Below are 27907 nucleotides of genomic sequence, written 5' to 3'. Positions count from 1 at the left end.
TGAAGGAGAGGAGCATCTCTTTCATTCTTAGATGTGGGTTCCAAGGACAACCTTTGCACATTATTGCGGACAGTGGTATTAAAATATAGTCAAGCTCTGTAGAAACTAGAAACTGACAAGAGGTTGAACTTATTCACAATTTAAATCCACAACCATATACCATTGGTTGGAGGTCAACATGGCCAAGAGATGTGTACTTCTTAATATGAAACTCAAGCATGAATTCTTTCAAGGGTGGAATTGCCTGCAATGTGGCTTCCGATGTTTATGATATTCTTTTTAGAAGGCCATATAATAAAACCTGGCATGCAAAAGTCAAGTTCACAATCTGTCATTTTAATCATTGGTAACCAGCTCTACAAAACACCTTTTGTCATTCTGAGGAAAATCTTTGTTGATGCCGAGAAGTGCTGAAAGCTATCAATAAGTAACGAGTTCATATGTGTTATGATCAGCTGCAAAACCATTGCAAGATTCTTTGCTAATGCTTAACGTGTATGTCTTCCATTGCACAGTGTAACATACACCGCTATTTTTCCTTTTTTGAAAATGTTAACTTCAATTCTAAACAAGATGCATAACAACTTTCTTTCCACTTTTTGATCACCAAGATCCTGGAAAGGGCAAGGTGAGAGCCATGGTGTTTAGGATCACAATTAATTGAAAACAACTGTTGCAAGGAAAGCATCAAGCGGCAAGCTGACCAATACCACTTATTCAGTGTGATGCATTGCAGTGTTGAAAAGAGTAAGCATCCACATATTAGATGGGAATTACAATTGCACTTCCACTTCTCATTGGGAAAGATTACAGACACATTCACTTTTAGTGGGAAAGCTTCTACAAATTTGAAATATAAAAGCAAACTTCTTCCACTTATCCAGTGGTGAGCAATTACAGTAAACCACTTATTTAGTGGGGTAAGTATGAACAATAAACGAAGAATTAACTCACTGGTGATACTACCAGCTAGTGTTACAATCTATAATGCATGAAAGAGATAGCTTTTGGCTGTATGACCATCCGAAACATTACTATGTTAGCCCATAAGCAATATTATCACTGATTAGCTGCTGATAAGGAAGGTTGGTCTTTTTTTTGAAAGGAAGGTGGAATCATAGAGGCAAGAGCAAATTCCCGCATACGAAAATGCTCTTCCAGAGTCTCAAAGGCACTTCCAGATTAATAAAGAGGAAATCGGAATTTATTAGCATTCGTTTTCTAGAAATGAGAGGTTGATGGCATTCATTTATGAGTTTAAGATCAACCCACCACCATGCTCAAAAAGTATTCTTTTTCTTTTCAAGTTTGAGGCATAGGATGATTGAATGATGGTAAAGGAGGACATCTTAGTGGCTTGCAAAGCCAAAGATGAAGCAAGTAACAAGATTGGACAGGCCAGGGCCCTTACTCCCACTATTGTAGTGCAGAAGGCCAAAGCAATGTCATTGTCAGGACCCTGGAGGGTATTGATAGAACAAAGTGATGCTACAGGAAGTATGTAAACTCAGAGGATTGACAAATTGATACAGTACAAATGACAGCTAGAAATGTTTTATTGTAAAAGGGATTTATTATATTGTAAAGTAACTACTTTTGGCTCAATCTAATACAATACAAAAAGGCCAAAAGGTTAGTTATTTCTTCATCTACCCAAAGCTGTCTATTTTGTCCTGTAGTGGAGGTAGTTGAAAGTGGTTGAAAAGGGGCAGTTGGGAAGTTATGAGAATCACTAGGTATGGGTTAAAGCTGTTAGGGCTTCTGGAAGGCAGATCAGAGCCATTGGATGGATTCAATCTTGGCCATTGATTCAAAATGTAAATTCTATAAAAGGCCAGTGCCTCTCTCTTTGTAAGGGGTTAGATAGTTAGGATTTATGCAGGTTGGCAACTAGCATATTAGGAGTAGAAGTAGAATAGAGTAGAAGCTATTGAACAAAAGTTGTTGTAATGGCAGTTAGAACAAAAGAATGAAGCATTGAAGCATGGTGTTTTGTTATGGGTCCTAATTTGTTTGCATAGTTTCTCTTCATCTGGTTAGTTAACGTTCAATGATTTTAATGGTGAAGTGTGAAGGTATTTGATGTGATTTCAGGTTCATACCATTGGAGGCTTGCTGATTGTAGGTCCCCGTGTATGGTTAGTCTGAACCTAATATTGTTCTTAGTTCAACTGTGGGTGTTTGTCTCAAGCTGCGGCATAATTGGGTGTTTGAATGAATATCCACAATTTGAAAATCCTTTTATCCCTTGGAGCTTGCACTATTCTTGTGGAATTGTGAGTATATCTCTGGCTAAGTAGGAACTAGTTTATATGAAATCTGTCTACCCGCAAGATCAATTGTTACTATCATTGTCCTTAGGATTCCTAAACCCTATCTCTTTTGTTATTTATTTCCCCTGTTTGAGAATCAAAGCATCGCCAGATGCAGATCAGCTTGCTACATTTGTTAGTCCCCTCGTGTTTTCCAGCAAAATACATCAAACCGCTGAGTTATCCTGAGTAGTCAAGACCTGATAGTTGGAACCTTGAGGTTATATCCTTTGATCAGTCCAAACAGCATTAGGGACTTCCTTATTCAAGAGAGGTTAGGTTACTTAACATTCTATTATGTGTTGACCGAACAAAGAGTGTACTTCTCCCACGTCAACACGTACATGATGTGAAAACCTTTCATTTACCTTGGAAGATTGCATTGGTTTTGTGTAGTTGTTGGCAATGTGGCAAAGAAAAGCTTGGTTTAAGGAATGTGTCCATCCAAGCATGATCCAGTGCTATCATTGATCTTAGGAGTAGATTAGATTTCTCTAAACCTTCAATCCCTTTCGTCTTTTTCAAATCAAGTGGAATTCACGTTCTAGCAGCATTCGAGCAAGAGTTCAAGTACAAATGTAAGTCCCCCTTGTGATTCTAGCAATATCACATCAAATCATTGAGCTTATCCACACGTCAAGACCTGACATTTGGAACCTTGGAGTCACCTCGAGTGATCACTTAGTTCAGCATTTGAGGAGATTTTGTTCAAGAGAGGATAAGATACCTTGGTATTTTATTTTGTGTATGAAGTGCATAAAAACACATCAACACCTCTCAAATACAATATTAAATTATTAATGAAAGTTATCGGCCAGCTTTGCAAGTGATGCAAGGCCGCCAACATGATTTTGGTAAGCAATTTGTTGTATGATTATAGATAAAATTTGGAATCAAAGAATTCCTATACCCCCTTTGCATTTTAATGATTAACTCATCCCCTTTGTCAATGGGGAAGTTTGCTGGGAAGTCCACTTCTTGGTTAATTTATTTGAAAATGTGTTGAACTGAGAAGGCAGCCAAACAGTCCAAAAGTGGCCAAGCTTGTAACAGAATATTGTTTATCTTCTAGTTGGGTGAACCCTCTTGTGTATAGCATTGACTAAAACAATAGAGTACTCATTGATCTGAATAATTTTTATTCCATAAGCAGCACATACATGGAGGCCTGGAAGAAAGGCTTGAGGTTTGGCTTCATTGTTTCTGCCAACTTTTAGTTTCTTCAAGGCTGCATCAATAAGCTTCTTGTTTTAATTAGAAATCAAGTATTCTGCACCTGATAAACCTAGATTATCCCTGGAAGCACCATTGAAATTTAATTCCATTCGTCCAAATGGCAGTGGCATCTATATTGTTCCAGCCCTTGGATTCAGAAGAGAGTCAACTCTAGCTGCCCCATTAACAGGGGGAACTTTGAGGGTGTTCCAACTTTTCATCAGTTCATTGTTACAAACTTACAAGAACTGAAAATTTTGTTTTTTGAGGATTGATTCAAAACTATATTGTTGACCACTTCTTCAATCGTGTTTTTTAATTTGATCAGAAACAAATTCTCTGTCAGCTCCTTATACTGAAAGGTGCATTTATTCCTTTCTCTCTGTAGATCCCAAATAATCATTTGAAGGGTAGATATTCCAAATACATGAGAAGGTATAGCCAAGATGTTAATAGTGCCAACAAATCATCAGGTAGGACACTTGTCCACCCAGTTTTGCACAAATTCATTGCCAACATTTCGCTGCAAAGGGGCAACTAACCATTAAGTGGTTAGCTGTTTCGTCAGCCCATTTACACACAACACATCTTGATGGTTCCAGGAATTTATCCACTTTTAGAATCTTATTTAGAATGGCCAGCCACGCAAAGGCTTCTGCTTATGGCAGACAAAGTTTGTTCCAAAAGAGATGTATTGGTCGATTGCCCTGTTGAGCAGGGAGGTCTTCTATCATATATCCAACATTTGCTGAGTAAGCCTTGGATTTGGTTGCACTCCATTTCATAATGTCTTGTCAAGTGGTCACAAAAGCTTTTGTCTATTAGAGCTTTGCCTGTGCCAATTCTGTATTGTCGTTTAGTGCTGGGTAGCCATTCCATAATCCTCCTAATAAAGTGCTAATCTGCCATCCTTTATTTCAATGCTGGATGCTAGGAAGCTCTTGTTTTACACATGTTTGATTTCATTACAGATTTTTTGTAACAATTTTTTCAGATGGGGCCACTTGGTTACTCAACACTTTTGTGTTAACATTTGGGTCATTCATGGATGTGAAATTGATTGTGGTAAGAACTTTCCATCCATTGACTGCTGGTGAGACCAAGGTTGTCAACAAAACCATAACCCTCTTAACAAATGTTTGTGGTAAACATACTATGTATCTAAGTCAGTAATGACAATTTGCAAGATTATTAATCTATATGTCATCTTGCATTGCCCTTTTACAAAATCTGGTTTAGTTGTTGGCTTGAAAAAGCTTCAGTAGGCTTTGATTTTCAATTGGTCATATCTGTATTCTTTTTCTGCATTGTTCGTAATTGTAATCATGTAGATAAAGGTATTGTCTAATCTAACTTTTTTGTTTTGAAAAGCCATAACAATTGATATATTGCATATAGGAGGAATTCAGATGGTAAGAGTAAGTACAATCTTGTTCTGATGCTGAGATTAATAGGATAGACTTGTTTGGGATGTCGGTAGTGCAGTAGATATGATATTTTTCTTGCCTCAGATGGTCCAGAGTTAATACGCTTGCAGATTCTTGTAATTTAAGGTTCTTTATTGCACCATATAATAAGAAGTTACAATTAACTGTAAACTTTTGCAGCTGGAATGGCATTGGTAAGCTGTCCTCCACAGAGGCAATGAGGCTGTTTGTCAAAATATTGGAGGTAATTATATATGTTAATTCCACTTTTTAAATCATTTGGGTTGGTTTTGTATCTTCTCTAAGTACGTTGTTTATTTTCATCAGGTAAATGAGATTTAGTCTTTCTTCTTCTATAGGTTTACATAAAATAATGCTTTTTGTCCTTGGTTTCAGGAGGAAGATCCTGCATGGTACTCGAAGGTTTCTGAGCCTGGGGTGGAAACAGAAGTTAGTGTTTTTAACACATGGAGATCTCTATCCAATATCTCTTTTGTTAACATATTAATTAACTCGAGGAAAATAACAGTATTTGTTTAGTTCCTAACAAAATTAGAATGATAATTCATATAGCTGGGAAAGTCTGGTAAAGTTTTTCCATTTCTTTTTCTTGTCTGCTTCCAAAGGTTATGCCATATTGGTTTTTTTCTTCTGAGTGAATTAAATTATTGATTCAATTCAATTTTTGGGTGATGGTGTAAGAGTAATGGATACATTTAACTGTAATTTGTATTCATTCTGATTCCAACAGGGACCTGCGTCATCCTACAATGCTGGGCAAGAATAGACTTAAACATCGAACCTCTGACTTACAGACATTCTGTCAATTCTTTGAGTCTGCCAGATCATCCCAATTAGCAAAATAAAAGAAACTGATAGCAGATTGGATGTTTTTGTAAAAACTCAAAGTAAATATAAACTGTTTCTGGCATATTGAAGGTTATATGTCTTGAAATGCCCACAAATAGCTTATGCTCTTTTTATGCTCTAATGCAGTGGTTAGGAGTAAATGTATGCATGCCTTTCTAGTCTCAAGTTTGTGCAATTTTTGGAACACTGTGCTTGCATAGAAACACTATGCATGCCATGCATGAAACTAATCCTAGCACACTGCTGGATTTATAATGCATTGGGATTTGATAATCCATCATGTGTTCTGCACAGTTGAATAGACTTTGCTTTGCCTGCTAATTGTAATTGACACTCTGATTTTGCAATCCCTAGAAATCCATACTTTGATTCTGAGCTTGAGTGGGGCTATGTACTTCACTAAGATTGATTTGAAGAGCAAATATCACCAAATTTAGATTAGAGGAGGGGATGAGTAAGAAGATTGCATTCAAGAAAAAGGAAGGGTTGTATGAGTAGTTTATTTTTAAATTATACTTGTTTGGACTGACAAATGCACCAAGCATATTCATGAGTGTAATAAATGAGATGCTGAAACTGTTTATTGATAATCTTGTTATTGTTTATTTGGGTTATATCTTGATAGTTAGTAAAGTAAAGAGGAACAATCTTGATAGTTGGTAAAAGTAAAGAGGAACACTTGATGCATTTGAGGTTAGTTTTACAAAGGTTGAAGGAAGAGAAGTTGCTGGTAAACTTGAAAAAGTACAGTTTTATGGAGTTAGCGTACTTTGGAATTTCCCAAGAACGTTTGCAGATGGACCTTGAAAAGGTAAGGGCTATTGTGGAAAGTGAAGGATACCATCCTCAAGCATCATGAGGACTAGTACATGAAGTTTCAGTTGTTGAGGCAAAAGAGTGATCAATCTGTGTAAGACCATACAAACACATCTTGTGAGCTCTTTGCACCCCAAATGTATGTGAAATTGAGCATCACAAAGTATTGGAGAACATTAGAGGAATTCATTACCAAATTGGGTCAACATGGAATCTTGCCTTCCGAGACTTTGGGGCAAACCTGTTTACAAGCTTCCAAGATTGAGGAAAATCCAAGATGAAGAAGAAAGGTCGAGACTCTTTTGGTCCGTCACACAAGAAAATTCCCTCATGCAATGCATAGAATCACACCATGCAACAACCAGCTTGCAGTGGGAAATCTTTGTCTAACCTGCAAGTGACTTCACACACAAAGGCACCAGACTAGAGTCCTTTAATCCAGGGAAGGAGAAGTGTAGTTAATGTATACAGTTTCTGGATTTGATTGTGTAAAAGTTTTTAACCATCAACGTTTCGAATCACACTCCGTGATCCATCATCAGAATGAAGAGAGCTCAAGGTGGTGTAAAATGGATAGTTGCAGACCAAAGCTTCAATAAAAAGAAAGGGGTGCACGAGAACCAAGGAGAACCAATAGACCAGTAAAATATAAAACTCCCAAATATAATTACTACAAAAAACAACAAGAGAAAGAAGAAAAAGGATAAAAAAACAAAAGTAAAAAAGGAAGACCAAACTAAGCCTACTATTAAAAGTCAAAATGAAAATGAAAATAAAAGTAAAAATAAAATAAAATAAAATAACAAAAAATAAAAAGTAAAACGACAAAAAGGGGAAGAGGAAATGAAAAAGAATACAAACACTATATATATATATATATATATATATATATATAAACAAACAAATAAATAAATAAAAAATGAACTAAGCCAACATAAAGTAAAAAATGCATAAATAAATAAAAGAATAAAAAACAGACAAAAAAAAAAAAAGGAGAGGGCAAGAAAATGAATAAGAAAATATATAAACTGTATACATTAACTCAATGGATTGTGGAAATCTGATAGCTCTGAGAGAAGTGTAGTTGTTACAAGGTTAATGGCAATGCAATTATGATTGTCATGTGCAAAAGGCTTTTCTCACTCATTTTACAGAGTCCAGAACTGAAAACCTGCTGAACACTGACCGATATCCTATAGCATGTCTGAATATCAATACCAAGCTAGTTTGCATTGATGCTGAAGGGCGTGAGTGTCTTTTCTGCACCAAATGTTGTGTCATGAGGCAACCTTTCCATGCCATCAACACAAAAAGAAAAGGAAGCCATTACCTACTCCATTGGAGTCTTATCATAAAAGTATCATTTCAGTTAGCGTGCTGAATCCTTTTAGAAGAGGTAGGGTGTGGGAACATTGGCTGCAGCAATGGGGAATCGAGCATGGAAGCAGCTTAGTATTTAATTTCCTGTCTAATGTCTTTGGGAGTTAATTTGATTAGTATGAAATATCATGAACACCTTATTGTCAAGTGTACCCCTCTTGGACAATATACCTGATTATAGCAACAATCAACTTTGTGTAACATAATCCCTAACAATGTTTCAGCCTCAGTTTTCAAAATCGGTACACCTGAGGGGATACCCTTAGTGCCTTGTGTATGTGTGTGCGCGCGTGTAGATATATATTCTGGAGTGTTAAACTAGATTTTGAGACATTTTGATTACAATTAAACATTTTTAATCAACATTAAGAGCTTTGGGGAAGTAATTAAGTATTTATATATTCTTTTTGTCTGTGTACGTAAATTGTCTTTTTTGAGGTACTGTGGAGCATTAACACGCTAGATGTTGAGACATGCCAGTAGTATTATATTTATGACCAACAGTAGGATGCTTTGGAAATTTACAACTATTTATGTATTAGTTCTTTTACAAGGTTAAATGAAACATAACAAGCTCGGTATCTTATTCACCCCTTATTGAATGCAATTTTGCAAGTATTTTTTTTTGTGAAAGTAGCTAGAGAGTATTGACTGGAATGATTATAAGTTGCAATGAAATAGTTATTCACAGAGGGTTTGCAAATTTTCTAGAATATAATTCCTTTTGTTAGCATTATGGAAGTTTCTTTTTCCCCTTAAAGTGAATTTAGTTAGAAAATGAGCAATTTTTGATATTGTCATGGCAGCCTACAGATCAAAAGAATCATTTCAGGGCATCAAATGGAAGTGCCTTAGAGAACATGAATGTGGAAACACAAGATAATGAGATGATCTTGGAAGGTCTAGTATCAGCTTGTATTTATGACTGGTGGGTTGCACCACCTTTATCTGGTTGGCGTCCGACAGCTCGCTATGAGGTTAGATCAAGGATATTGCTTTTAATATTTTTGTGAGCTTTTGTATTTTATCCCGATGGTAATCTGATGTACTTCAGGTTTTTTCCAAGGGTCACCTCAAGTAGAGTAAATATTTGTCTGCATCTGCATTTCTCTCAAAATAATGGATTATCTTCTTTACCTCTTGGGTGCCTTAAATGCACAAGCTTGTTCAATAGGCACATATATACAGATAGAGAGAGAGTTACAGACAATTATATGCATTTCAAATAATCTGCATTTACGATTATCATAAGATTTTACACTTTTCCATGTAAATGATGTCATTTGCCCGTACCTAGCATTGAAATCTTAATGAGGTGGGATATGTATCAGTGGCTAGTATTTTGTTGACTATTTTTAGCATGACAATTAACCTTTATCAGGGTTTTGTGTTGTCTGCTGAGCAGCATGCAGCAGAAGTGGTGCAAGGAAAAATGTATGTCATTGGTGGTAATCACAATGGACATTATCTTAATGATGTTCAGGTGAGTTTGTAAGATGTGATAAGTGTGAGATTCTTTTCTGTTCTCTTCTTTGGAGAGTTGTTAAACTGAAATTATTAATCCATCATCACATGTTTGATGTGATGCAAAGTCTGTAACTATTGATATACTACATGGGTTGATGGTTGTCTTTATAAGTGCAGGTTCTTGACCTCAAAACTATGATTTGGTCCAAGATTGAACCAAAAATTGATCCAGATTTTGTGTCCAATGAAGCTTCTTTGCAAGCACTTTTACCCCCTTGTGCTGGTCATAGCCTGGTTAGTATGCTACCCTGAATGTAGGTATATCATTAAATGCATTATTTGTATTGACAGTGATAATATACTGTAGATCAGTTCTAAACTTCTAAGAGGCTGATTTCTCTATTAATAAATGTGCTCACCATACCATACTCTAGAATCTAGTAAATACTCTTGACAGTCTGACTAATTATCACATACAGATTCGATGGGGTACTAAACTTCTAGCTGTGGCCGGACACACTAAGGATCTTTCTGACACTGTTACAGGTGTTTTATTCATACTTCTCTTAAGTAATAAAAGTGAGATTTTTTTACATTTTTGCTTCCACAATTTAGGTTTAAGATGTGAAGCTTTCTAAGTAGTTTCTTTTTTCTGCAATTTGGTTTTACTTTTCATTGTGTTTTTTTGAGACTTCTGGTTGACTTCTTATATTCTGATAGTTGGAGACTTTGCACATGGTATTTACTTCATTTATGTGGTTCTGATTTTGACATTATTAATTTCAAGTGGAGTATTTTTAAAATGCCACTTAACACTATTTTTGCTTGCAGTTAGAGCATTTGACACAGAAACCCATATGTGGTCTATATTGAAGTCATATGGAAAAGCTCCGGTACGTTTTTTTTCGTTTTCTTTCAGTGGTTGTACTTGCTTATCTAAATTTAGTTCCCCCAAAAGTATGGCCTGTTTTATGGATCAATCCAGGTCAATAACAGTTTTCATGTTCAGAGAAAAGCTTCTGGAATAATTGCATACACCAAGTTTTTTTTGATAAATCATTGTTTTGCAATACACATTTTGGTTTATCATTAGGATGCAAAGTTTTTTTCTAAAACAAGGGGTAAACTCTTTTGACCTGGAGCTATGAACTGGTGAGGCCACAAACGGGGAACCTCATCCCCATTTAAACATTCAACAATAGCACCCCAGCAGGGTTTGAACCTTGATGGCAAGAATAACACCACCACAACTTAACCATGACACCAATGCCAATACTGGCACCATTCGGATGCAAAGTAGAAAATGCTTCAACAATTAATTAATTAATGCCTTAATACAATGCCAGTATAAAATAAGTCCAAGGACATTGATTAGACCCTTATATAAAATAAAATTAGTTTATCTACCATATGGTTTAAGCATATGACAAAAGGGCCTCCATGAAGCATTAAGCTTCAAGCTGTCATCGTGGTTTTGAAGTTATTGGGGATGTTTGAAAATTTCAATTGTTTCTCTAATTTTTCTTTTCAAGTAGCGCCCCTCATTACCTACAATTTTATATTTTGAGAGAATATAAAATCTATCCCATACAACCATTCAGCGTTGCTTCTTCTGCTGGTTAGCTTTATATTGCAGCTGAAATAATACCAAGTTTCATTTCTAAAGATGATAGAAAATGTTCTAATACTTGTTTGTTGATATTTATCAGTTAGCACGTGGAGGGCAGTCAGTGACTCTGGTTGGATCTCTATTGGTTATGTTTGGGGGAGAGGACTCAAGAAGGCATCTTTTAAATGATCTTAATATTCTAGACTTGGAGACAATGACATGGGATGCCATTGAAGCTGTGTAAGCAATGAGCCCTAAACCGGTTATGGTTCATGACATCTTTTTATTGTAACCTGTACATGGCATCTTAATGATTTTTGGTTTTCATGGACATTTATGTGTACTTTGAGGAATGTTTCATGTAGAAGAACATTTTGTAATGCTCAACATTTTCTACAGGGGCACACCTCCAGCACCAAGATCAGATCACACCGCTGCTGTATATGTTGATCGATATCTACTTATCTTTGGTGGTGGTTCTCATTCTACATGTTTCAATGATCTGCATGTTCTTGATTTGCAGACTGTAAGTGGAAAAGTATTCTCAGCTGTTTGACTTGTTTGATACTTATGGATTTGAAAATTGCAAAGTCTTTATTATGGGTGCTTTTAAAACATGAGCATTTTAGATATATTTTGGATATCGTTATCTTATTTAATTTACTTGAATTGAATTACATATGTATGAGAGAACCTAGATGTGAGCATAGGAGGCTTGTTCTGTCATAGTACTGGTGTTTGCAACTTATAGTTCAGTAAGTGACTCCAATGTGGAAACTAATAGCATGAATGTTTGTGTGATCTTTAATTGTTCTTGGAACTAAAGCGAGCATCTTTTGGTTTATTTGTAGCAATAGCTGTGATGTGTTAGATTTAAGATCTTTTGGGAGCTGCCTGATTAAGTTTTGGTGACATTATCTTCAAATAAACGGGATTTTCTAATTTTATGCAAGAAAGTGAACTATGAGCACTTGCAGCTGAGACACATGGGATTGCAGACCAGGGTGTCTGGGTTAAGCTCTAAACATGGGGTGTGTTTCCAACATATGGGGTGCCCCTATTCCATTTTGGCATTTCCCATGCTAAAAATTTAAAATTAGGAAAAAATCTAAAAAGTAAGAATGAACATGATACAAAAGTTTAAAATCCTAATAATGTCGTTTTTTCATTTTCTGTTTCTGCTGTTGTGAGCCATTAGGAGATGAAAGCCAATGAGAAGCAACAAGCTTTGGGGCTTCAATTTCACATACACTAGAACTCACATAAAGACAGATGGGAACTGTTTTGAAGAGAGAAATGAGTTTGTATGGATTGGAATGGCTTTTCAGCAGCTAAACACTACTTTCTATTTTTTCTTGGTTGTTGTTGGAAGGCTGTATTTATTTTTGAAATGTTCATTGTTATTTGCTAAAATAAACTTGAGTTTTTAAACTTGTATTTTTTTAATTTTATATAATACATGTATGCAGTTCATTATAATTCTTACATGGTTGCAGCTTTGTATCTGCATATCTGAGTTTGGGGTTTGCATTTGATACTTGTATCAAAATATGCATTCCTCCAGACACAGTCCTTGCAACCTTGTAAAGTATTTAGTATTGATACACACTACAAGCAGACTGCATCATGCAGGAAGGAATGACTTGTTGGGGCCATCTACCATTTTTGAGAATGAGTACAGCCACATGCATATTGTCCAGCTAGGGTAGGATAGTGGCTGCAGGGCAAGTTCCTTTTGGAAGCCTTACGCACATGCTACAGCCCTTGTTGTGGTGATTTTAAATAAATCAATTTAGCTTGTGCACGCTGAGAGAAATGATTGCCTCATCCAAAAATGAGTAAGAAACAAGAACCTCTAAAGGAATGTGAATTGAGCAAGTAGGGTTGGAAAACCAACCTGATATTTTTTCCAAGAAAACAAGAATGGACATCTCAATACTTTCAAAAATAGGATATATGGGTTTTGGAGAACTGCCAAAATATAATTTATGTTCGTTTGTGTGTGTGTGTCCCATACATAAAAATCTTAGTAAAATAAAATATTAGAAGATTTATAAATGAAAAATAAAAGAAATTGATGTATGTTATTGTTTTAATTTGCACCTTTCAGTGTGATAGAAAATGAAATTGATGTGTGGTAGAATCACTCTTAAAATTAGAAGGGGAGGTTTTCCGTAAATAAAAACTAACCTAATTTGCACAATATATACTTGCTATTTACAATTTTTACAATGTTGTTCTGGGGTGGTTCAAGATCATGCTGATAAACTTGAATAAGTCTTTCTTTTTGATTGAAAGAAAACCTTACAACTACACACTTATGTTGTTAAGCTAAAAGAAGAGACTAAACAATGTAAGTACACAAAGATTGGAATAGGTTAAAACACATAAAGGGAAAATGCTTTGTTTAATTAAATTAAGGGATTGATATTGAACTACAACCCTCAAAATTGAACAAACCTGCAAACTTGTTAAAAGCAACTGAATCTCCCTTAGCACAAACAACAAAACATTTGAATGGCATTTTGAAAGCAAGACATAGTAAATTTTATTGCAAATTCCTATCCTTTAATTATGAAACAAAAACCGTGAGACTGCCAGATAGATTGACGATAAGAATTATTACAAATTAACACTTAGAGCTAATATCTCATATATTATGAGAGATCTAAGGATAGATGATCTAACAATCACTAACTTTGGGCTAAAAATAGAAATATCTCAAAATAGCATGTTGGGTTAAAAATAGATATGGCTAAAAGTAACATTGGCTATGAATAGCATCAACCAAAAATAGCAAATCAAAATTTGCCCTTCTTGAAAATGGTGATGACTAAATAGTATGGGCTAAAAATAGACTTCTAGATAATTTTAATGAAGCTCTCCTCTGTATTGCATGGTGGACTTCTAAAGACACTTTGAAATGCAGACCTTTTCCTAACATCTTGAATTTGAATACCTTTTTCTTCCATCACTCCAAAAACACTCGAACTCAAAATATTGCTTTGAAAATTTCCTAGAGTTTAACCTTTTCTGAAATTCTTGATATTTCTAGTGATGACATGTATTCAAGACAATTGCTTTCAATTTGATTTGTTGATGATTAATGGAAACTGAAGACAATAGACTGCTGATCAGTGTTCTGCTTGATGCAATTTGCTGTTTTCACCTCAAATGATATAAGGAAGAATTTGAAAGATATTTTTTTTTCAATGCTATATGCTTCATTTTTCTTTGAAATTTGTTGTTTGTATTCATAGTTGTGTTGAAAAATACATGCTCTCTGCTGTCACCTGCCATGCCTTTGTCTACTTTGCAACTTACCATATTTTGAATATGGCCATTCTTTTGCATTCTGCTCTGATTTTGCTTTCTGCTAAAAGTCTCTGAACTGCAACATGATGTAGACTATTAAGATCCTGCTCAATGATTGATGAAAATCTGATTTTGGTGTTCTGCCATGTTGATTTCCGCTGGAGCTTGTTCAAACTTGAATTTTTGCCATTCTTTGGCAGTAAATGAAGCTTTCTTTAAAGAGTACTCTATCTCAAACTAGGTGCATTCCTTTATGTTTTCAAAATTTAAACCCTTGCTTTTCTATTGGTAATTTTTTTCTATTTAAAGTTAAACCTTGTTTTGTTCCTTCATCTGATTGCTGCTCCTAGGTGTGTGACTAACAACAGAATGCAAATCTTTTTTTTTTTTTGAAATTCTTGTTTCTGCCCTTCTGAGGTGCATCCACGTACCTCAGGTCTGTAGCATATGGTTTGAAACTTTGAAATGTGAAATTTATTTATTATTTGATGAGGTGCACACCTCATCCGTAGATGCACTTGGACTTTGCATTGAACTAAGATATTCAATTTTTCCCTTCATAGGAACATGCACCTCATGCTCCCATGTGTACTTTACCATTTTCAGGTATGCCTTACAACTCTAGGCACACTCCTGAACACCATTCTTAGCCACTTTTTTTATTTGAACATTTCCTTTTCAAAGGTGCAACCTTGTCAATATAAAGTTCCATGACAAAATGCACATCTCTCAATGACAAATTCTCATGAAATTTATAGGTTTACTCCTTCTAGGTGCACCCTTGGCCGCATTCCTCTGCCATTTTTTATAACAAAACTATCTTTCTTTGTGTGTTTCATATAGGTGTGTTGATATGCCAACTCATCTTCTGGTACCTACCATCCCCTTCTTTCTATGGTGAACTCTATGCATTTAAATGACAATTTGTTTGACAAATCTCAACTATTACTTGATTGTTTGAACCTATCTTTTGTCAACACATAAGTGTTTGAAAACTCTTCTCGCTGTTCCTGCATAGGAAAGGATGGGAGACAACATAGACAAACAAAAGACAAAGCTTGGAAACACAACTCATCATTTACAAAAGAACAAATGTTTAGCATGGAATTTGACCTATATTCCATGACGTTTTGGGGACAGGGACATGGGGGTGATAGGGGATGGCAGTTTCTCCCAAAAAATTGCCCTTAGGCTTTCATCCCTGAAACACTTACCCTTTCGTCCCCACCTCCCTATCCCCAAAACGTCATGGAACATAGGTCAAATTCCATGCTAAACCCTTGTTCTTTTGTAAATGATGAGTCATATTTCTATATATATAATTTTTTAAAATATATTAATATCAAACAATAACAATAGTATAACTGTTTAGATAGAGGGGAGACACTCAAATTTAATCATGGCAGTAGTATAACAGTAATAAAATTTAATCATGACTAATATAGCATATACTGGCAGTATAACAACAATAAAATTCAATCATGACAGCAATATAGTATATACCAGCAGTATAATAGCACTTCAATGATGACAATAGTATAAACACAATTTAAATTTTTGATTTATTAATAAAATTAAAATTTAAAGTTAATTCAAGTCTCAAGGCACTATAAACTATTGCAAAAATTAATAGAACACAATATTTTAATATTTTATTAATTAATAGGATACATTTACAAGGAGGTTTATCTCAAATAGAGATTGATGAATGAAACCATCTGAACAGTTAAAGATCACACGACTCACTTAAAGCTGAAATCCAAACTAAAAGAGTAGAAAGAAAGCATTTGCCTTGAAGATGGATTTATTACAACTATAAGCCTTTTCTTTTAATAATTTGATATTATTCTAATACCCCCACTTAAGGCTTATTAAACTGAAAACAAAACATAACAAACTAAAAACATGTTGAACCAAGAATATACCATTGTTTAAAAGATTTTCTTTGAAAAGAGACCATACATCAGGTAGAACTCTATCAAGCTGCCTCAAACCTTTGTAAAGGTGTAGCTCTCGAGCTGAATTTTCGAGTTCTTGAATTGCCACCTCCCCGAACCCTCAAATTACAAATTTCCCAAACTATTGGACAACAATCCATCTTGAGCTACACTCACTAAGCTCCATCAAGTTATCTCATAACCCTTGGAAGGGTATGATTCAGACTCCCAAGCTAACTAGGAAACCATCCATTTTGAGTTGTCTACACTAGCTTCCTACTTATCTTCAAAGTATGGGCTTCTTAAAAAATGTGCAATTCATTTAACATAGTAATCTTTCTAGTTTCTCCTAGAAATGCATCTAGAGGATCTTCAACATGGCTACAAAGTGTGTTGTCATGGTTGTCCAACTTTTGAGTCTGCTCCATCTTCATTGTGCTGGTCATTTAGAGCAACTCCTGTGAAAAGAACATTGAATATAAAAGTAGGTCTGTCACTTTGAATCTCAACACCCATAACTTGAAAAATGTTTGGATCATTCCAATGCTTCATCATTGTAGCTGGACCTCCACTCTCATCCATTGTAGCGATCATAGATCAAAATTCAACATACCCAGGAAACTTTTTTTTATCCATGTGAGGCACTAAACGGCTTATAAAAATCTTTGATAGAAATTTCACAATAGCTCAACAAGCTGCAAATCTACAAAGAATATCCATTGCAATCCACAAGCTTTCAACAATCAACAATTCCTTTTAAAAGATTCCCATAGGCTAGCCAAACTAAGAAATTATAACAGAAGAAATACTTAGAACTTTGAACGCAATGAATCGTTGACATGCAAACAACATACAAGTTCATGCAATAACATGCAAGTCACATGGTTCTTTGAGAAAAATCTTCCCACACAAATAAGCCAACCCGTGATTTAACCTTGAAACCCTCACAAGGTTTTCCACAAGATTCAAATTCGCTTCATGTGACACCCTGCTTTGATACCATATTGCAAAAATAGGATACATTTACAAAGCTAAAAAGTGAACTAAAAAAATAGAAAGAAAACACTTGCCACTAAAGTGGCTTTATTACAACTGTAAGCCTTATCATTTAATAATTTAATATTAGTCTAATATGAACTGCAACTAGCTTTTCAGCTCGTTTACTGTTATCCTGTTTGTCTTGATTGAGTGGATGAAACCATAGGTGAACTGATTCCTCTCTGCAATAGAGGAACTAGCAGTTTGTGAGAGTAGATGAATAGCAAGTTGTTTCAGCTCTGGTGTGTCCTTCCCACGAAATTTCTACAATTGAATGGGGTGTTTTTGTGCAATGGTGGCTCTAGCCATCCTAGCCTTTGGTTTGCTGAATGTAGGACCCTAAAGATCGAAAAATTAAAGCCACCGCTCTTGAAGTATGTTTGCCTCATTGCTATACATTTGACGAAGGGACTTCATAAACCCTTCCATTACCTCATCATCTTCAGAAGGAAGAATTCAAGCAACTCTAGGTGCATACCACTTGGGATTAAGAGGACAAAGAACCATATAAAGGTGGGTGTTCATTGTGTTCCACCTCTTTCTAACAATAGGTCCATTATGCTCCTCATAGAATTGCAATACAAGATTCTTTTCATGAATTGCTTGCTTCATTTGTTAAAGAATGCTATGAAAAGACTCATAAATTTCTCCAAGGTTAGGAGGGTCTATACCCACATACCTGATTACCCCATAACAAGTGATATGATAATGATAATTTGCAAGCAACATTTAAAAATTATGACATTAACACTATTAAAAATTTAAATAAAAATTTGAAAATAAAATGTAAAACAAAGTAGAAACTCCAACATATTAATTTAAATTATTAAATAAAATTAAAGTTTTCTTACTTGATATTGGACACCAAGCATCATTAAGCATCCTTTCTCTTACCACCTTCCCTTCTCTCTTTGATTGAGCTCACTTTCTCTACTCTCCACAAACCACTATGGATTGTAGAGCATTCTGCATCTTCAACGTCCTCTCTAGTAAAATAAAATGGCTAGCATATCTAGTTTCAACTGGTTTGAGGAATTCATTCTTTGTATAAGATCGGAGTAGTGCAAGTGAAGCGTGATGGTTACATATAAACATTTATTTGCGTCTAACTTTTGCAATTGCTACCTTCACCCAATCTATTTTGCCAATGTCTTTCAAAGCATTATTTAAAGCATGTATATAACATGGAGTCCAAAAAATATGTTTGTGAGTGCTCTCAACCATCAAACTAGCTAACTACAAACACAAATTGAAAATGTCACAACTTGCACAACATTAGAAGACCTAATCTCCTCTATGACATCCTTCAAAATGGAAAATTGTTAATCAACATCCTTATGTTTCCTAGAACAATCAGTAGCTCTAAGAAAGTATGAACCATTAGGACATGTAACAATAATATTAATGAGTGGCCAATGTAAAATATTAGTCCATCCATCCATGACAATGGAATGGCCGTTCCTAATCCATGTTTGTCTCATCTCCTCCAACATGTTCTTTAAATATTGTTTGTCAAGGAGGCAGGTATGCAATCTATGTTCTCTAGGGGAGCATAAGAGGGTCCAATTGCCATTGCATCTCTCAACATATCTTTGAATTAAGGAGACCTTCCCAAATGAGATGGAATAGCATGGGCATAAAAATATTTGGCCATTGAATCATTAGCTTGCTCCTGTTTTTGCAAATTCTATTAAAATAATATTATATTTATTTTATAACGGTCATCTTAGTTGTCCTTTTTAGTTCGTTTAGTGTAACCACTACTTTTATTAGAAGGCGTAGTTAGCTTTTTATCTTTTTAAGTGTATTTAGTTTTTTAGCTTCAGTTAAACAGTTTGTTCTTTGTATAACACCTTCGTGTAATTCTCTATATATACGTTGTATATTCATGGATAATATCATTCTATTATTTTTCATGGTATCAGAGCAGGTTGATGGTTTGTTTTAGGATTTGTCAAACTTTTTAATAAAAATTCATGAAGGTGCTACATGGAAGTTTTATCTAGAAATTGTTTTTTGTATGGGTTTTCACAAATTTTTTCATGAAAAAATGTCCTAGAGTTTTCACGATTTTTTCTTGAAAAATTGTTTGTTGGTTTTGATCGATTTTTCTCCTAAAAAATCGTGTATCATTTGTAATTTGCGATGTTCGTGTGGGATTTTGTTATTTTGGGGTTTTACTCTTTTTTTGACAAAAACGATGATTTGTAACCTCAATTTTCAGGGTTTGATGGTTTTCTCCACAAAAATCATGCTTTGTTGTAGTCTGTTTTTGGTCACACCTGGAGTTGTTGGGGCGAACATCTTCAACCGTGGTATCTTGCAGTTTTTTTTGGAGTTGTTGGAGCGAACAACTTAGTGCTCATTTGCAAAAGTTTTTGTGGTTTTTGACAAAATTGTGTCTATTGTTCTTTGGAGGGTTCGCCAAATTTTCCTCAAAATCGTGGTTTCAGGTTCAATAATTCGTGTGTGACAGTTCTATAATTCGCACGTGAGGATTACATCAGGTTGGATGGCTTCTGGTACTCTTGGTCATTAACATTTTGTAGATTCTGGGAGGGTCTCTATAGCAACATTGTTCTTTGCATTTGTGATCAAAAGACCCGTAGTTTCTTTTGTAGGGTATTGAGTACAATGACCATTAGGGAGGGTATTAAATTCAAATTCATTAACCCTACTATATTTTTTTCACTTGCACTAGCAGTGCCCTTCCTCTTCCCTCTATCACAACTCTCTCCTACTGATACATTGGAATATTCATATTGATTAATAGATTGCAATGTTTTGGATGACCATTTCTTACTATGAATAGTACCAGTAACTTTTTCTTCACTCACCCCAACTAACCTTGCCATTTCAGCCTGTTGTTCCAATGTTATATTTGCACAAGCTCTAACCCCACGTCCACTCTCAACCAATAGATGGTTTCTAACCCTACTATAACTCCCATAGTAATTAGTTTTGCAAAAATGTTGCCCTTGTAAATGTAATTCGATTTTCAATTTAAGATGCAAGTTATATTCAAGGTTATTCTTCTTCTTTCAGGTATATGTTATTTCTTAATATAATGGATTTGATTATTGTCTGGTATGATGCAGATGGAGAAGGAGCATTTATCGATTTCAATGTACTTCTCATCATTATCGATTGATATATATATATGCTAATGAGGAGGATCAAGCAATACCTTGACCGGTCATGTCTAATGGACATGACCGATCAAGATATTACTTGATCGCACCTCTTAGAATCATAATCACATTTTACCTTATACCAATCGGCATGCATAAGTTACTAATCGGTGTGTACATCATAACAAGTGAGCCAATACTAACCGGCGTATATATTATTAACAAATGCACCGATACTAATCGGTATGCATTCTTTTAGTAATCCCGATAATAATCGGTGTTTACGTAGTTAACGTGTTTGACCGATAATAATCGGTGTGCAAATGATTAACAAGGTAAACCGATGCCAATCGATATTTGTGCTTTATGATTTGCAACCGATAATAATCGATAGTTAGACATTGATCGGAATAAGTAAGGTTATATATCGAAGAATGATCATTAGATGAAGAAATGATAAATGAATTCTTATCATAGTCTATCGATAAGATAGATGATTGAATGAGAGACTTCATTTATCTCTCATTCAATCATTTATCTTACCGAGGTTATCATGTATCAACACTCCCTCTTAGCTAGGTAAGATAAATGAAAGATAACATATCTAGCATCACATTTCTAATGATGATCAGTATTCCTTACGTAATCTGATTCTCTAGGGAATCATATCACCTAAACATGTGACATGAAGTATCATCAATCATCTGATACAGAAAATCACATCACCTAAGCACGTGACATGAAGTACCACCTAAATATGTGATACAAACGTTCATCACATCAACTTGTGATGACAAGATATCACCTAAGCATGTGATATCAGTATTGCCTAAACATGCAATACTTTAGGAATAAGTATAAAAGAATAGTTAAATTCTTAACTTATTCAAGTTGTGGTATGTGCACTAGCATTTTATTCAAATGCTTTACCACAACACACTCATGGCACATCCAGGGCATACCAGAGATCCAACATGATAACTGGTTTGAACATCATAAGATCGTCACCTTATAATGTCTACATACAAGTGTTCATTATCTGAGAGATCGTCACCTCTTAGACATGAGCACAGGGGGTTAAACCCATGAAAGTCCTAACATGACAAAGAAGTTTACACATAAAACATCTTAATAAGCATAGGAGTACAAAGCAAATTAAATTTCAATCATACCAAGACCTTTTCTGAAGTGCTCAACTTTCATCCTTGAAAGTGGTTTGGTAAGAATATCTGCTGTCTAATCTCCTGTACAAATGTATTCCAACTGGATCACATTCCTATTTACCATGTGTTGACGTGTATTTTGTACACTATCAAACACAGAATAAAATACCTAAAGGTACCTTATCCTCTCTTGAGTAAAGCCTCCGATTGCTGAAGATATCGCGAAAAAGGATCAATCAGGATGACTCCAAGGTTCTTCGTTGTAGGATCTCTACGTGTGGATAAGCTCTCTGTGGTATGATGTGATTTGCTGGAATCACAAGGGGACTTACATTTGATGATTGAACGTCTGATCTGCTTTGAATATTGCTGGAACACAGGCTCTTACTAGCTTAGACTTGAAAAAAAAGGAAAAAAGATGAGGGCGAGGAAAAGATCTAATCTTAACACTAAGAATGTAAGAGCAATGAATGATCTTTGATGAAATTCTAACTAGTCTTGTTTTGACATCCCAGGACCATCTCCACAAGGTTAGTGCGATCTTCGAAGGAAAGCTTTATGATGTTCAAATCATCCCTGCAGGCATAGACACCATCAGGTTGATGCATATCAATGAAGAAGTGACAATTGAAGTTAAGCTTAAGCTGAATGATTCCAGTTGACTACACAAGGCAAGTCTGCAATCAACAAACTGCTAGTAGTATGGATATACGAATTCCACCATCAGTCAAGCACATTTCTTCCACTCATCTAATAACATGAAATCAAACATGAGAAGTATAAAGACCATGCAAATTGTCGAATCGACCCATAAATTTCACCATTTCTTCAATGAAGTTACAAGTCTTTTACAACAACATCTTGGCAACAATCTTTGCCTTCTCTTTCTACTCTACTCTAATTGCTATTCTATCAACTAGCTAATCACCTTCTAACTACTCTCTATTTGTCTTCTAATTGCTTCCAACTATATTCTAACTACCTATTAACTTACCTTACAAATGAAATGCTAGGGCTTATATAGTGCCCTCAATACAATTCGATGGCTTAGATCAATTCGAGATCAATGGCCAATATTCAACAATGAAAACCCTAATTAGGGTTTGTTACAACCATTACATAACATTTAATGCTTGACCAATGATAAAATTGTATTGCTTGGACACATGTCCTCTCTAGAAAATTCCACCAATGGATAGCTGGGGTAGGTACATCGGAGTTTGCGCCACCTTACTTTCCAAAAAATATAGATTCCCGATTTTCTAGTAGTAGGGGCCCATGCTTGCTATAATGGCCCTACTCTTGCTATATGGATATTAGACCCTTGCTATTGCTATAAGATTTCTTGTTTGATGGTCGATTGATTAGGGACCGCCATCGCAGGGTACATTGAATCTGGAAATTGTTGAGGTGGACCACATTGACTGGAGAAGTGATGACTATGATGCCACCTTGTCTGACACTTGTAACTTGGTAAATATTCAACTTGATGTTGTTGAGAAGCTAGCTTTAATTAATTCATCTGGAACTATCTGCTTCTTCAATGAACCCTTGCTCTAACTCCTTGTGTCCTTGATTGGCAGGATGATTGATGTACCTCGCCTTGGAATGCTGGATTGGAGAAGTCGCCCTTGATGACGTTAGTCCAAAGAAGGCCGTCCTTGTCGATGCTAGGCTGGAGGAGGTCGCCCTTGTCCTTGCTTGATCGTCCTTGGAGGAGACCGTCCTTGATCTGGCTTGATTTTATAACTCCGGGATCTCCATTTGATGCCTACAAAAAATATTAAAGTTAGTTTTTTGAGCATCAAACCTCAAAGCATGAAATTTAAGACCTTTCAACGGTAAAACTTAAGATATTAATTTGAAAAAAGTCATGATAAATCAAGAACTACACATTTTCAAATTAATAATGAATGGAATTTGGATCTTCAAGACTTAGACTTTACAAAATTGCAATGGGATCATAATAAGTCTTGAATAAGAACTTCAAAAAATGATTCTTCATACCTTCCCTTTGAGTATATAAGTACAAAACCTTGAAAAATGAAGGAAGAGGACCGGATTTTGTTGGGCAAGATTTATAGTCCTTCCTTGGATGAAGTACGCCTCCTCTAGTTTGAAAAAGAATAAACTCCACTAGCCTCTTCAAAAATCTGGAAATTCGCCTTCAAATGTCTTCAAAAAATCTGGAAATTATCCTCCAATCTAGCTAGAAATTCGCCTCTCCAATAGCTTTCAAGATGAATTTCACCCTCCACTAGCTTCTCCACACTTAGTAGAAATTCGCTCCACTCCTCTGGATTTCGCTCCTCAAATTGCTCTCCAATTTCGCACTTGAAAGGATGATTGAATGATTTGAATTGTGAAACAACACCTCCAATATATAGAGCGCTCACCTTCTACATCTCTCCATAGGCCGACTTGGCAAAATAGGCCAAAAAATAAATAAATTTGCAAAAACAAGAGGCCGACCTAATAAAATAATAAAACATGATACCTCAAGCGCCCCATTTTCAATTTTAATTTAATAAAAATTAATTTTAAATGCCTTCACAATAAAAGTTCGATTTTTTTAAGGCCTAAAATCAATTTATTAAATGCCAATTTAATTTAATTTTTTCAAATATTTCGAAGTTTTTAGCGAACTTGGCATCTAATCCGATTTGGAGGATATTAATGCCCAAGCATGGTAAAAAAATAACGAATGTCAATAACCTCGCTCTGGTCCCTTGGAGAGGGACAAGAGCGCTCTTGCATTTTAAACCTTGTATTCCTTGCTTTCACGTTCAAAACCTCATCCTTGGCGTCCAAAATGGCATTGTTATTTGGAACTTTGAGTTTAATTCACTTGATCTTTAGAAGGAGTGTGCCTTAGAACATTTTCGCCCTGGTCCCTTGGTGAGGGACAGGAGCAATTTTCTACTTTTGTCCTCAATCCTTCATTTTTTAATTGCCAATTCACGTTGTGGGGCTAGCAATGATCCCTTTCGTCCCTTCAGTGCATGTTCAACTCGTTTTTTGCAAGGCAAAATTGATGTTCTAGAGATTTTCGCCCTAGTCCTCCAGTGAGGGACAGGAGCGCCTTTTGCATTTGGCCTAGGATCATCAAGTTTTTGGAGTCAAACCTTTGTTCATCATGATTTAGAAGACCTTTCCAATCTTGCTCAACTTTGCCTTAGCATAATCTCGGAGGGAAATTGTTGAAAAAATTGCCCTGGTCCTTTGGAGAGGGATAGGAGCGCTTTAGCCAATTGTCGTCGAAGTTTGTGGTCCTTGCAACTCCATTTCACCCCAAAGCACTTCAAGTATCATTCCAAACTTGTGCCTTGGCCTAGGTTCGTCCAAACTTGGCGAGAAGGACTGGATATTAGGTTTTTCGCCCTGGTCCCTTGGAGAGGGATAGGAGCGATTTTGCAAGTCCAAGCTTATCCGTCCTTTGTTAGCCTTCCAAATTATATTCAATGGATGAATCTTGCCCTCCTTCATTCATTTCAATCACGCAACTTGCCTTGCCTTTGCCAGAAATCTGTATTTTTAGAAAAAGTGGGATGGTCCTTCAGTGAGGGACGGGAGCACTTTTGGAAAAGTGGGATGGTCCTTCAGTGAGGGACGGGAGCACTTTTGACATCTTGGCGTACCCTTTTGTTCTTTAAATCTCTCAATTGCGTCCAAGGCATAAAACATCCTTCGTCCTTCCCATCCAAGTCAAGTTTTGCCATAAAATATCAAACAAATAGGAGAAACTTGAAAAAGTGGCACGGTCCTTCAGTGAGGGACGGGAGCACTTTTTGTCATTTGGGTTGATTTACTCCTTTGTAGATTGCTTAAATTATATTCAATGGACAAAACATGCCCTCCTTGATCTCTTCAAATCATAAAATTGTCTTGATCCTGCAAGAACAGTGCAAATTTGAAATTCAAGCTCCGGTCCTTCAGTGAGGGACAGGAGCGAATTTTGTCTTCTAGGCTAAAATGCTTCACTTTTCACCATGAAATGTCTTGACTAAGGAAGATATCATCTTGTTACACGCCGTGAATAAGAGTTCAAGTCTAAGAAAGGTCTAAAAATGTGTATATAAAGAAAATCGCTCTGGTCCCTTGGTGAGGGACAGGAGCGCTTTTACCTTTGTAGACAAAAACTCCATCATTTCATTGTCTTTGATCAAGTCTGGATGCTCTATCACGTTCATTTCGTCCTCCACCATGCCTTTGATGTTCCAATTTGACCAAACAAGGCCAGGAATGACTCAAATAAGCCTTTTCGCCCTGGACCCTTGGTGAGGGACAGGAGCGCTTTGCCTTGGTCCCTTGGAGAGGGACAGGAGCGAAATTCGCTCTGGATCCTCAATGAAGGACAGGAGCGAAATTTGACTTTTTGAACTCTCTATCAGGATAATTTTTATGGAATATAACATTTAAGTATAAGTGATACTTTAAGTTATATTCCATATATACTTTCAGGATGTTTGAGAGTGGTTTCAGACCTCTAGGAGTTATATTGCAAAATCTAGTTTTTTTGAGGTTTTCTGTTTCCAGACTTAGTCAAATTTCAGGATCAGGACATTCCAGACTTAGCCAAATTTCAGGATCAGGACTTTCAGACTTAGCCAAATTTTTAGGATCAGGACTTCACTCCAGCAGGACCTGCTATCCTATTGATCTCCCCGACAGCACTCAAAAATGCAAAAGCCAACTGACAAAACCCTAAAAGACCTAATAAAAACAAACCCTAAAAAACCTAAAAAAACAAACCCTAAAAAGCAAAAAAAAACAGGGGTCCCCATTTGCAATGGGGCGATGTGTGAAAACGTCACAACACCATGTCTCGTACATAATGATATGGAATCTCAATATGTTTGGATCTGTCGTGAAACACCGGATTCATTGAAAGTTTTATACAACTTTGGTTGTCGCAATGAATAACTATAGGCTTCATTGGTTCACCAAATAACCCCACAAGCAGCTTCCTAATCCATACTGCCTCTCGAGCAGCCATGGAGGCTGCAATGTATTCTACCTTAGTGGAACTCTGTGCTAATGATGACTGTTTTCTGCTGATCCAGGATATCATGGCTGAACCTAAACTGAAAGAGCACCCTGAGGTGCTTTTCCTGTCAGTTACACTTCCAGCCCAATCTGAATTTGTGAATCCGTGTAGATCTAGTTCAACTCTCTCATATTTGAGACCAAGTTTTAGGGTACCTTGTAGATATCTCATGATATGTTTTATTGCTACCAAGTGTATCTCCTTTGGTTCACACATAAACCGACTCAAGGCATTAACTGCATAATAGATATCTGGTCTCGTATTTACAAGATACATCAGGGACCCAATCATTTGCCTATATAGAGTAGGATCTGAGGGTTGTGAATCTGCTGCTGCTTCCTTAAGTTTATGAGGGTTTGTTTCCATTGGAGATGTGTTGACGTGTCTTTTGTACACGACCAAACACAGAATAAAATACCTAAAGGTACCTTATCCTCTCTTGAACAAAGCTTCCGACTGCTGAAGATCTCACCGAAGGATCAGTCGGAGTAACTCCAAGGTTCTGTATGTAGGATCTCTACTTGTGGATAAGCTCTTTGTGGTATGATGTGATTTTTGCTGGAATCACAAGGGGACTTACACTTGACAACCTAAACGTCTGATTGGCTGGAATCACAGGATTTCACTAGCCTAGATTTTTTTGAAAAAAGGGAAAAAAGGATGAGGGCGAGGGAAGGATCTAATTCTGACACTAAGAATGTGGGAACAATGAATGATCTTTGATGAAATTCTAACTAAGTCTTGTCTTGACATCCCAGGACCATCTCCACAAGGTTAGTGCGATCTTCGGAGGAAAGCTTTATGATGTTCAGATCATTGCTACATGCATAGACACCATCAGGCTGATGCATATCAATGAAGAAGTGACAATTGAAGTTAAGCTTAAGCTGAATGATTCCATTTGACTACACAAGGCAAGTCTGCAATCAACAAATTGCTAGTAGTATGGATATACAAATTTCACCATCAATCAAACACATTTCTTCCACTCATCTAATAACATGAAATCAAATCTGAGAAGTATAAAGACAATGCAAATTGTTGAATTGACCCATAGATTTCACCATTTCTTCAATGAAGTTTTACAAGCCTTTTACAACAACATCTTGGCAACAATCTTTGCCTTCTCTTGCTATTCTACTCTAATTGCTATTCTATCAACTGACTATTCACTATTAGC

The 27907-nt window shown here is 36.0% G+C and overlaps 1 protein-coding gene across 1 annotated transcript in view; it reads left to right on the top strand.

Moving 5' to 3' along the window:
• The window catches only part of LOC131038899 (acyl-CoA-binding domain-containing protein 4), a 106776-nt gene that overhangs the window by 1488 nt on the left and 77381 nt on the right, over positions 1-27907 (top strand). Inside the window, exons 3-11 of the mRNA XM_057971462.1 lie at positions 5135-5198; positions 5351-5404; positions 8827-8997; positions 9426-9503; positions 9665-9781; positions 9967-10033; positions 10319-10380; positions 11197-11336; positions 11496-11622. Of these exons, the coding sequence (XP_057827445.1) occupies positions 5135-5198; positions 5351-5404; positions 8827-8997; positions 9426-9503; positions 9665-9781; positions 9967-10033; positions 10319-10380; positions 11197-11336; positions 11496-11622 (880 nt within the window). The remainder of the gene's footprint in view (positions 1-5134; positions 5199-5350; positions 5405-8826; positions 8998-9425; positions 9504-9664; positions 9782-9966; positions 10034-10318; positions 10381-11196; positions 11337-11495; positions 11623-27907) is intronic.

The sequence above is a fragment of the Cryptomeria japonica genome, chromosome 1, assembly GCF_030272615.1.
Source record: "Cryptomeria japonica chromosome 1, Sugi_1.0, whole genome shotgun sequence".
NCBI lineage: Eukaryota > Viridiplantae > Streptophyta > Pinopsida > Cupressales > Cupressaceae > Cryptomeria > Cryptomeria japonica.
Note: the sequence above shows the minus strand (reverse complement) of the source record. Positions and strands in the feature narration are given on the sequence as shown.